At 36.7% G+C, this 12,821-nt stretch overlaps 1 protein-coding gene across 1 annotated transcript; it reads left to right on the forward strand.

The window, feature by feature from the left end:
* The first annotated feature begins 42 nt into the window (after positions 1-42).
* On the forward strand, positions 43-10,868 carry LOC110460079 (nucleoside diphosphate kinase 7-like). The gene is made up of 9 exons (XM_021512791.1): positions 43-143; positions 1,072-1,185; positions 2,396-2,562; positions 4,441-4,602; positions 5,594-5,748; positions 6,513-6,671; positions 7,209-7,444; positions 8,408-8,515; positions 10,411-10,868. The coding sequence occupies exons 1-9, from the start codon at positions 141-143 to the stop codon at positions 10,441-10,443; spliced, it is 1,137 nt and encodes a 378-aa protein (XP_021368466.1). The 5' UTR covers positions 43-140; the 3' UTR covers positions 10,444-10,868.
* Positions 10,869-12,821: the final 1,953 nt, after the last annotated feature.

Below are 12,821 nucleotides of genomic sequence, written 5' to 3' on the forward strand. Positions count from 1 at the left end.
AAGTTGAACCGATTAGCCAATCAAAACATTTGTTACGTCCGCTGTTGAACAGACTTGTTGCCAACAACAACTTCAGGTATTGATGTGGAGGTTGCTTTGAATGATATTACCTGTGAATTCCACCATTGAACGAAACCAACATGGTAAGATCAATTTCTAGATGATATTTATTTCATGTAGATACATACGTATAACCCCTCATATTACTTTCGTTTGAATATAATCTCATTTATGCGGTTGTATTTGCTTATGGAATTTGAATCAATATCATAATTTAATCACTGTCACCCTGACATGGTTCAAAAACAACCTATTGGTTTCTAATTTAGGACCACAATTGTCATTTGCATCACGTTATTCATCAAGTTATTCATCTTAACAATCAATCTGTATTCACGTGATGTATCATAACCAGATTAAAATGTTCTGTTCAAATAATAGTCCTATCAGCAAAATTTAAACATGAAGTAGCATGCACAGAGACCTAGCTAGCTGAGGTGTGAAACACAGTAAAGCCTGGTTATACAGCTACTATTTGATCAGCGAAGTGTTTGGCCTTATAAAAGAATGTGGCATTCCTTTTAGGAAGGCATATTCATATAAAGGAATGGTTTAGGAAAGAAAAAGGGAGATCCATTAAACTTTATAGGCCGTAATTATTAGCAGTAAGTGATATGGAAAATGAAATGTGAAAATTATAGGGTCACCTGCAAATAAAGTAGGTTTTCCGATACTCCTGTTTCCTCTGACATGAAGAACCCATATGTATGTTTCCATCCATGTGAGTTTTTAGAAAGCTTCGAGATTTTTTTTAATTCTTCACAAGTAAATATTTTTATGCCATATCACTGAAGACTAATTGCTTCAAGGATACATGTTATTATCATTCAGGATATAATGTAATACAAAACATTGGCTTTATACATATTATAGCACAGCTGTCTATGTATTCCAATATTACATTCCTGTTTATATGTATTATACCAGTTTTTCCAAGTACTGTATACATTGATTGTAAATACCAAAAGGATTGTTCATGAACAGATAACTGTCATACTTTTTCGTTTGCAGAGTGAAGGTTGTGAAGACAGGTACTGCTTCATTGCAGAATGGTACGATATACATGCTGCCTTGAAACGTAGATACCAGTTTATGTACTACGTAAAGGACAAAACCGTAGAGATGGTAAGAATTACAATTAGACTGCTCTGTTGTTTTATATAGTTATTTGAGGTTAAATCAAACTGATGTGTGATAGAGTTATAAACATGGCAGATTGATAATTTGTGAAGGTGTTTAAATTCTAATTCTAATTCTGGTGGGTGGTACTGTGGATAGCGCACTTCCGCTTCAACGTGACTGCTGGGGTTAGATTCCCTGATCGGACATTGAAAGGTAGGGGATCAACTGCCTGACAGCTTGGGTTTTCTTCAGGTTCTCTGGTTTCCTCCCACATAAAGACCTCCTGTGTGCTACCATTCAGGCCAAGACTGATAAATATAAGTTAATATTTAACTTGTTTCATAATTGTTGTAATATATAAATAAACCTTATTTAAGAACAAAAAATGCTTTTAGAAAGTTTTACATATTCAGACTTTTTCAATGCCTATTTAAATCTAGTGAAAAAAGACTAGACTGGAATAGGATAGCTAGGGCAAGCAGAAACTAAGATTTTGTTTATCATTATATAATCATATAGGGGTTGGGGCTTACTTGTGGTACGGTAATATAAAATAGATTGTAAGGTAGCAGTCTTTTGATCTACAGTAGAAATGGCCCGACTCTGAAAAACAAGACACAAGCCGAGGAAATGTAAACATAACACATACATACATGTATATATATTTGTAAACTGCATTACATTTACAATACATATAAAGTACTGAGAAGTGTATAAACCTCTTTTTTCTATGTATGTCACTTGTGTGAAAACCATGGTTACCACATCAAAAATTACCCAAAAATGCCCAAAAAATCTATTTTTGACCTAAAATTTGACCCCCGCAACTAGTAATTTTGCGTCGTGTGCTGTTGTCAAAACTTTACCTCCTGTAAAGCTAGCTTTTCATGTGTAGGCACCCTTTCAGACTATGGCCAAAATTTTTATCTCTAACCAAAACTTTTTTTTTTTTTTTACAAATGTGAAGCTCACATAGCCCACTTCATCATGCTTATACCAATTTTAGTACAGTTTTATTTTTATATTTTTTTTACATATCATAATACAGGGGTTAGCCATTTCACAAAAATATCACCCAAGGCCACAACCCTGTAGACTGCTACCTAAGTCAGTTTATGAACACTGTACAACCAAGACATTTTACATCAACACACATGTATGACTACATGTTTAAATCCACAACCTTATCAAAGAATTCATGTTTTACTTTCAGTTTGATGTTAAAAACCAAAGAGTGTTCCTGAAAAGAACCAAGATGGAGGATCTGCGACTGGAAGACCTCTACATCAAGAACACTCTCAACGTTTTCTCCAGACAGCTGACTTTTGTAGACTATGGTGATGAGTTCACAAGGAGGAGACTGGCCAACAAAAAGGAAAGGTAAGCACAACAAGTATGACTACATCCTCAATACTCCAGTATGACTACATCCTCGATACTCCAGTATGACTACATCCTCAATACTCCAGTATGACTACATCCCCGATACTCCAGTATGACTACATCCCCGATACTCCAGTACGACTACATACTCAATACTCCAGTATGACTACATCCCCGATACTCCAGTATGACTTCATCCCCGATACTCCAGTACGACTACATACTCAATACTCCAGTATGGCTACATCCCCGATACTCCAGTATGACGACATCCCCGATACTCCAGTATGACGACATCCCCGATACTCCAGTATGACTTCATCCCCGATACTCCAGTACGACTACATGCTCAATACTCCAGTATGACTACATCCCCAATACTCCAGTATGACTACATCGTCGATACTCCAGTATGACTACATCCTCAATACTCCAGAATGACTACATCCTCAATACTCCAGGATGACTACATCGTCGATACTCCAGTATGACTACATCCTCGATACTCCAGTATGACTACATCCTTGATACTCCAGGGGTTACGCTCACTTTTGCACTCTGCACCCCTGGAATATATCATAGCAAAATTGAAGGCTCAGTGTGCTTTACCTTATATGGATGAGACTACATCTGGAAGACTAGTTTGATCTTTTGATGTTCACCAAAAGAATCTGTCGATTGTGTAATGGTAAAATTGATTGTCTTTGAAATCAGGTGTTACCCCTCTGTAATCTTGAAAGGCCAGGTATCAGCCTTGCAATTGGTCAGGTTGTTTTTTTGCATTTGAAACCAGTCAAATGCCTTCAATTTTGCTTGTGAGTGTATTTAGCAGTGTAACCCCTGGAGTATTGAGGATGATATGACACATTTCATAGAAAGGACTCAAGCCTTCACATTTCATAGAAAGGACTCGGGCCTTCACATTTCATAGAAAGAACTCGGGCCTTCACATTTCATCATGCAGTCACAACTGGCAGGACCAAAGCTGTTCCGATTAATTAACTGGGAAAAACCTGATGGCCCTATACACATTCCGAGAGGTCTGCATTTGTATCAGTGGTAACACAGCAAACGTCTGTACACACCTGTGAACCTTTTTGGATTTTAAATGGACTGACGGCTAGATTAATAGAATCTCTCACCCCCAAGGGGTTGAGATAGGGGAATGTCAACCCGAGGGTTTAGATTCCTTTATCTTACCCACAAGGGGGTGAATGATTCTTTTTTTCTTACCCTGTTCTTCCAATGTGTATCATATACACAATGTAGTGACAACGTCACATGCTAAATTCAGGGTTGACGTGTCGTTGATGGATTGTTGACGTGACATCATTGTATTGTTGAAGTGACGTCATACCATTGTTATGAATAGGGGAATCCCCCCGTCTCAACCCTAGGGTGAGACAAGGAAATCTCACACCAGTAAAAGTGCAGAGTAAGAGAATGACGCATTCCAGTTAATTAAAAAGGCATTTACTGTACCTGCAGCATATATACCCCAGTATGTTATGAATTATATAATGTTTACTTTAGGAAACCTTGCTCTACATGTTCTGTTCTGCCTCTTTGTCCATTAAAAGTTGACAGTATAAAAAGTTGGAATTATATTGAACGAATGAAGGCATTGTCAGAAAACAGTAAAAAAAGGATCTTAAAATACATGGTCATTAGAGTGGGGTGACAAAGGATATGAGGTGTTTGTTACCACAATGTCTAGTATCAAGGTTTTACTTCACAAAAACACCTGTTACTCTTTGTAAGTATTCAGGTTAGAGATACAAAATTTGATTGTGATTCTTTTTAATTCAATTCGAAAGTGTCACCACTATATATTTAAAAAAAAAGGAAAATCTGTTATATTTCTTTCGTTTCCAGGACACTAGGTTTAATCAAACCAGATGCTGTACCAAAGATGGGACAGGTTCTGGACGTTCTCTTCAAGAACGGTTTTCTGGTCGCCAACATGAAGATGTGTCAGCTGAGTCGCCATGAAGCCATGGAATTCTACAAGGAACACCAAGGAAAAACACACTTTGAGTAAGTTCCTGTTCATGGCAGTTTTGTTTAGGTCTGTCCAGTCAAGATAAGTGGGATTTTGACCACCATTTCTTTCAATTTGTTAAATAAAATAACTGGGGGGGGGGGGGGGGNGGTATCATTTCTACATCATTTGAAAGATGTCAGTAAGATTATGTTATTATGGTGGCAGTTAATTAACTTCTTCTGTCCTTACAGTACTCTGTTGACCTCTGTCCTTACAGTACTCTGTTGACCTTTGTCCTTACAGTACTCTGTTGACTTTTGTCCTTGCAGTACTCTGTTGACCTGTCCTTACAGTACTGTAGATCTGTTGACCTTTGTCCTTACAGCACTCTGTTGACCTATGTCCTTACAGTACTCTGTTAACCTCTGTCCTTACAGTACTCTGTTGACCTCTGTCCTTGCAGTACTCTGTTAACCTCTGTCCTTACAGTACTCTGTTAACCTCTGTCCTTACAGTACTCTGTTGACCTCTGTCCTTACAGTACTCTGTTGACCTCTGTCCTTACAGTACTCTGTTGACCTCTGTCCTTACAGTACTCTGTTGACCTCTGTCCTTACAGTACTCTGTTGACCTCTGTCCTTACAGTACTCTGTTGACCTCTGTCCTTACAGTACTCTGTTGACCTCTGTCCTTACAGTACTCTGTTGACCTCTGTCCTTACAGTACTCTGTTGACCTCTGTCCTTACAGTACTCTGTTGACCTCTGTCCTTACAGTACTCTGTTGACCTCTGTCCTTACAGTAATCTGTTGACCTCTGGCCTTACAGTACTCTGTTGACCTCTGGCCTTACAGTACTCTGTTGACCTCTGGCCTTACAGTACTCTGTTGACCTCTGTCCTTACAGTCATCTGTTGACCACTGTCCTTACAGTACTCTGTTGACCTCTGGCCTTACAGTACTCTGTTGACCCCTGGCCTTACAGTACTCTGTTGACCTCTGGCCTTACAGTACTCTAGTTCTGTAATTGACCTTTTTCCTTACAGCACTCTTTTGACCTACATAACAAGTGGTCCGGTCATAGCTATAGAGTTGATGGGCTCAGACTGCGTCTCACAGTGGACCGACCTCCTCGGACCCACTGACCCAGCTGCAGCCAGACAGAATGCACCAAACTCCATCAGGGCCAGGTTTGGGAAAGGTGAGTCAATTGGACCCCTGTTGTATGTAAATACTCCTTAATAGTAGGTAAATACATCCATTGATAATGTGTTATACAACTGCTGTTGAATTTTATCCACATTCACTGGAATTGAGCCTTTATTCCCTTATCTGATAAATAAAAATCTTAGTTCTGTATTTTAATATTGCTTGAATAGAATCAAAATCAAGACTTTCCATCAATTAAATTATTCTTTTGGATTCTATTTAGTATATTAGTATCATTTACCATATATGGTTATTAAATTTCTGTCTAAACATTAATTTTTAAATGTGTACTGAAAGAAAGGATTGGTTATCATATGGAGTAAAATCTCTATATAACACTCCTTATTTCTTTAGCAACTTCAGTCATTACCAATATCTTACATGTTCCCAATTTTCCAATTTTCCTTAGTCTTCTGTGGTGTTTCACAAACTGCAGTTTATCATCGAGATTGAATTTTTGTCTACCTAAAATAAGCTCTGAATCTTGAGCTCGAAAGAACATTTGTATTTGACAAATGTTTTAATCCTTCAAATGTTAAGACCATCATATGAAAGCCCTATACTCCCTTTATGATAACGAAACATTGCTGGAAATATGGTAGCAACTGAGCGATATTTTGCTGCACATGAAAGAAAATGTGTTACAGATGTGTGACAGAGTCTCTGTGTTTCGTGGTAACTTGATGTCAATATAGAGTCATACAGGGTACACCTCTGACAACAAGCCCCTTACTGTATATAATTACTCTGTTACAGACAGTATACAGAACGCCTGTCACGGCTCAGACAGCATTGGTGCAGCAGCAAGAGAACTCGAGTTTTTCTTCCCTTCAAACGACACTCCTGCACGACGAAACACAGCGAAATTCTCAGAGTGCACATGCTGTGTGATCAAGCCACATGCTGTCAAGTCAGGTAAGTGTTCTAAGCTAGTGACAAACCTAGAGGTGGTCAGAATGTAGATACCTCTGTCAAGTCAGGTAAGTCCTCCAAGCTAGTGATAAACCTAGAGGTGATCAGAATGTAGATACCTGTCAAGTCAGGTTAGTCCTCCAAGCTAGTGATAAACCTAGAGGTGGTCAGAATGTAGATACTTCAGTCCAGTCAGGTTAGTCCTCCAAGCTAGTGATAAACCTATAGAAGAAGGATATTTCAAAAATACACCACATTTGTCTCCGAGACCGAGATATTTCCTATGAAGTAAATGACGCTGTGGTAAATGTAATGTATACATGTATTCCAATTCAGGAAGAATTATTTGGTAAAATTGCTTTACTTCCTTTATCATAAGACATATTGAATGGCCAAAGTTTGGTCGATAAAAAATTCAGCAAAGACAATTAAATTATTAACAATTGTATATATCTCAGATACATTGTATATATGGTCTGTGATTACAGCATCTATAATCTTAAATTCTAAGTCTATACTGTTACCTACATTGTGTTACAGGTGCGGCGGGTGATATTATCAGCCAGATAATGGACGCTGGCTTTGAGATTTCCATGCTACAGGTGTTCCATATGGAGAAGGCCAACGCGGAGGAATTCTACGAAGTATACAAGGGTGTCGTCCAGGAGTACGGCGCCATGGTGAACGAGCTGACCTCCGGGCCTTGTATTACACTAGAGATTCGCGCCAAGGATGCACCCAAAGCCTTCAGGGACATGGTTGGCCCAGCCGACCCTGTGAGTCCCTTTTTAAGTCCCTGTTTTAGGAGAAATTGCCATTTGATCTCCCGTTATAAATACAGTTTAATGACATTTTTTCAATCTTCATACCAATAGGAATGCAATTCACTAACATACTAATTTCTTCTAAATTTGTAGATCTTGGTGATCTCAATATAAATTTGCTCTAATATTTGCGGCATTAGAGTGTTCGTATCCTGAATGGAATAATGTTCGTGGGACAATCTACATCACCTAAATGTTAGCTTCTTACCCTGAACCTATGTTAGGAGTAGCAGGATGAATAGGGTCAAAATGACTCTGATCCCACAGCATTCATGACCTTTACACATAATATCTTCTGGTAATGATTCTATTGTGACTTGCAGCAACAATTTAATATATTGTACCCAAAGTTTTTAAAGAAATTTATTTTATTCAATCTTCAAAAACTGAACTAACCAATACCAGAGCTGTTTATGTTGGTGTAAGTCTCTGTGTTTTTGCAAGAAGAAATCCTTTATTAAAATCTTTGATCAAATACATATGTGAAACCTGCTTAATCCGACAACCTATGGGTTACAACATATTGCTCATATTAGAAAGGATGGTGAAGTACACAGGCCTCATCTAATAATGTTCATAAAAAATAGGATTGCGACATCATGTTGTATTATAATGTTGTATTATACTATCTATCGGAATACTTAGAGGTCCAATAAGACAGAGTTCACTGAGACAGAGTTCACTGTATGATAAATTGAAAGGGAAGGAGCCCAACAGAGCTTTAAGATTATTAACTTATTCACCCCTGAAATTTCATAATGAACTATTCCAACCTTTGAATTGGAAGAGTTTAAATGTGTCTTGAGGGTTGAACGAATTAATTCACTGTTAGAGATTGACTTTGTGGATTGATTCATTGTCATGCAGGTTTTTTTCCCTTGGTCCTGTTAAACAATGTCTGTTATATGTCAACAGGAAATAGCCCGCCACCTAAGATCCAGAACATTGAGAGCGAAGTTTGGAATCGACAAGATACAGAATGCCGTCCACTGTACAGACTTACCAGAGGATGGGCAGTTAGAGGTACTGTATAGCATGTTTATTAGTGAGATACTGTAGTTCTTCTATTCACCTGTGCTCCTTCTTTTTCAATCTTTTCAATTGAAAAATAATGTTAGAAAGGAAAACTTCAACTCAAAAGTTCATGTATTTGTATGGCCCCGTCCATGTAATGATGAGAGATATGTGGTCTTTGTTTATTCATTTAATTTTTAACTTAGTCACCCCTGAAATTTCATAATGAACTATTCCAATCTTTGAAATGGCATTCCTTCTATAAACACCCCTGTTTGAAGAATGTTTACCCCAAACCAGGGGCATAGATCTATAAACAGAACAAATACACTCTTCTTTTAGTTTGACATTATGGGCCTAATGATACAGCCCATTCAACTTACTCTTTACATTACAGACTTTTATTACATACTTACTAATAAATACAGATTTTTTGTATATGCGATACGACACAATTGCTCTTATCAGCCCCCGCCGTATCACACCCCAAAACTTGTATCAGCCCGTAAAACCCATATCAGCCGAAAAACCTGTATCACACCCCTTTTGGAAATTTTTCGTTTTTCAATATTTCAAAAGAAAAATATATCATAAGATAGTAGCTTTTATAAGTAAGTATGTAATAAACAGAATAAAGCATGCTTTTTTCCATATCACACCCAGTATCAACCCTCGACCAATATCGGGTTGATACTGGGTGTGATATGGAAAAAGGCATATATTATTCTCTATATAATACATTTAGGGAATATCAAATTATGATGACACCACCTCTACCACTAAAGTGAAGGAAAGGTCATATCTAGTAAAAATACATTAATAGTAGGGGTTTTGATACAAATATATTTTTTATCATTTTCAACAGATTGATTCTATATAAAACACATTTGACGTTGCATTTTGCAGATTTAGAGTTGTTCGAATTTTGAGTTATTGGAATGAAAAAAGAAACAAAAGAAAAGTAGAATTTTCGGGGTCCAACTCGGGACTTATCAACGAAAAAAACCTTCACTTAACCAATGTTGCAAGTACACCAATATACCCTGTCTCCAGCACACATACACGCATGCAAGCATCCACAACATACACGGAGGCACGTCCTTAAATGACCTAAGCTGTTGATAGGACGTTAAACAAAAGAAAACCAAACCAAACTATCCATACATTGTAAAATGCTTAGTACAAAAATGAAATGTCTTGGCAAGGGAAGTAACTCTACCAAGAAAAACTTCTTCACATTCAATTTCTAAATCACTATACAGAGAAGAGAAAAATCCAAGTTAAAAACTAGTTCTAAAATGGATTTTTTCTTAGCATTTATTCAATGTGCAGTAGTAACATTTATCAATGAATAATGATCTAATCAAAAAAATATTTTTCGAACTTTAAGAAAGCAACACCATTAAAGGTTAATATGAATTTTCACAAATACATGGCTTTTTTAGATTTCAAAGGATGTGTTCTGTAACATTCTTAAACTCAAACTGAAATTCAATATTGTAGCTTAAATAGTAATGATTATACTTGTTTTGATGATAAATTATTTAAACAATTCTTTCGTTTAATACTTGAAGCGGAATAGCTTTTTCAGTGTCTGGACTTTTCTTTTTGACTTTGTCACAAGATTCCTGCGAGTTTAGAAAAGAGTTGGTTTGAGCACAAAAATTGTGCTTGGGTATAAAAATAGTTTCATGATGAATATGAGCCCATTATGTATGTCTTGATATTGGTATTTCAAACATACCTATCATAACAGTGTATTATTAGGATTTATCTGGTAATCAAAAACTCTCCAACCAGTTACCTGTAGACATACACTTGTTTTTATTTTATTTTATACACAAAAGTACTGATATGTATTTTCAATATCAAATCAGTTAATATTTTCTTCTCTTCTTTTCCAGGTTGAATATTTCTTCAGAATCCTGTGTCGTTGATTTGGAGAAAAGTGGATCAAGCAACACGTTATTTCGTATCTGTGATCTAAATTGAACAGAAAATCTTTATTCGGTAGAAGAAAACTTTTCTACATATGCCAAAGTGTAAGTGTTGCTACAGAGCATTATAGGTGATTCTCCAGACCATCGTAGACTTCTTGTCTGGCCGTAATGCTCCGCCTATGTGGGAGGAACAAGATCGACAGTGCTTATCAGGAACTAGGGGAGATAACTATCAGGATGAGGACACTTTATATATGGAATCTGTGATTTTTTTATTTTCATTTGTACATATCTGTATAAAAAAACAAAACATTTTTAATATGATACTGAAGACATTTTACATTGCAACACATAGATATTGGAATGTCTATGTACTTAATCATGTATTATACTATTTCGTAAATACAAAAGTTAAATATCAATCAGCTTTTCAGACTTTTACTTCACAAAGTGGAGTGGGCATTAAGCGTCTGTCTGTCACATCACAGTGATATTTCTTCCTCTTTTCCCCAGGAGCCTAAAGCATGATTTGGCAATGATTTTGGGGAAAACAGCAGAAATTATCCACATAATGTCCCCATCTGAGCAATTCACCTGCATCACAAGACCTGTTTGACAGTGCACATGCTACTCTTACGTTAAGCATGACCAAGTCCGATAACAGCCTTTTCAATAGTATAAAAAATGTCCAATTTAATAGTATAAAAAATGTCCAGTTTAATAGTATAAAAAATGTCCAGTTCAATAGAATATAAAATGTCCAGTTTAATAGTATAAAAAATGTCCAGTTTAATAGTATAAAAATGTCTAGTTTAATAGTATAAAAAATGTCACAGGGAAGCTATCGGGCTCATTACCCCTTATCAAACCTTATTTTACAAATCAAACGAAAGTTTTAATGTACAGAGGTATCCCGTTATTAGTAGAACCGTGAAAAGTCTATTGGGATAAACTCAGTGACTCTATAGGGGCCAAAACGTTAATCTAAATACATCTTAGCTACTGTTGAAACAGAAGGGAAGGTACATAGAAACCCCTAATTCATTAATCGATTGCTTGCAATCAGCGTCGCTAATTATACAATTTGGTTTGTACTCCTGACGCTGTGGGGAAAAAATGGGGAAAACTTAATTATAATATTCAAATTACTCACATAAATAAATTCGGACATAGTGAGGTTTTAAAAGATTTGTGTATTTTATAGCCCACCGTCCACCCTACGAGACACTTAATTTCTTATAAGGAAATTCTAGAAATCGAAAACCTTGGTGTAGAGTCATTGGCATATTTGTTGCTTTGCGTCAATGAAAATTCAGTATAATTAACAAATGGAAAGGGTCCACATATAGTTAGATATCACAAACAGCACTGCTCTATTTTAGTGCTTCACCAGAAATGTCGTTAGAGTTTTAAAATTAAGTTTTGATGAAACGTTTTCGTTGTGTACATGCACCTGCGAACATAAGGTGTACTTTACTTCAGGTTATCTCCCCTACGCAATGGTATTTATTAAATTAAGTATCTAATTCCGTGGATTAACTGAACGGACAGATACACATATTTCATTTTTTTTAAATTCATATGGTATTGTTGATGGAATATCACAGTTTTACTTTATACACAAGCAATGTGCCGCAACATTTCAAGACCAACTCAGGGTTCCTTTGTCAAGGACTAAGCGAGTTATTTGTGTAACAACATGAAACGATTCTGTACTTTTTTTCACCTTATACCACAAAACAACACTTAACAACGTGTCAGTGCAGCGTTGTATTACATGTGTATACTGTACAACACTTAAACCATGTACTGTCAACGCATGCTCCGTCTTAAATAGTTCTATATGCACTGTTGAACTGCCACACTAAATAGTCAACACTGTACTATATAAGAGCGCTGTTAAACAGATAACAATGTTGCGGCTTCTGAACTGGAATGCATGCTGGGAAAATCTGTTGAAGATGGAGACATCAATGGAGAAAGGTATTGTCCGAAATGAAATCTGGTTATGCATACAGCTAATCTACTAATCTCAACGCTGCAACAGAAAGCTGATTATATCACTTTAGCGGTTAATATCTTTGTACATAATAGATCCAGATAGTTTTATCGAAGGACCTGATTACCTAAATAGCTGATATGAGACTGAGCATGTGTTTCAATATTTTTGTGTCGCCTGCGAAAAGCTAGTGACACCTAGGTATTGCTATGTCGACCTCGACGTCCGCACAGAGGTTTTTGTGCGATAACTTGAGTTTCCTTGGGCCGATCAAACTCAAACTTCATGCAGTGTTTCCTTACCAAAAGTGCTTGCTTGGGATTGCTTTTCAGGTCCGAAGGTCAAAGGTCAAGGTCACTGTTACTATAAATAGAAA

This window comes from Mizuhopecten yessoensis, unplaced genomic scaffold (assembly GCF_002113885.1).
Source record: "Mizuhopecten yessoensis strain PY_sf001 unplaced genomic scaffold, ASM211388v2 scaffold1321, whole genome shotgun sequence".
NCBI lineage: Eukaryota > Metazoa > Mollusca > Bivalvia > Pectinida > Pectinidae > Mizuhopecten > Mizuhopecten yessoensis.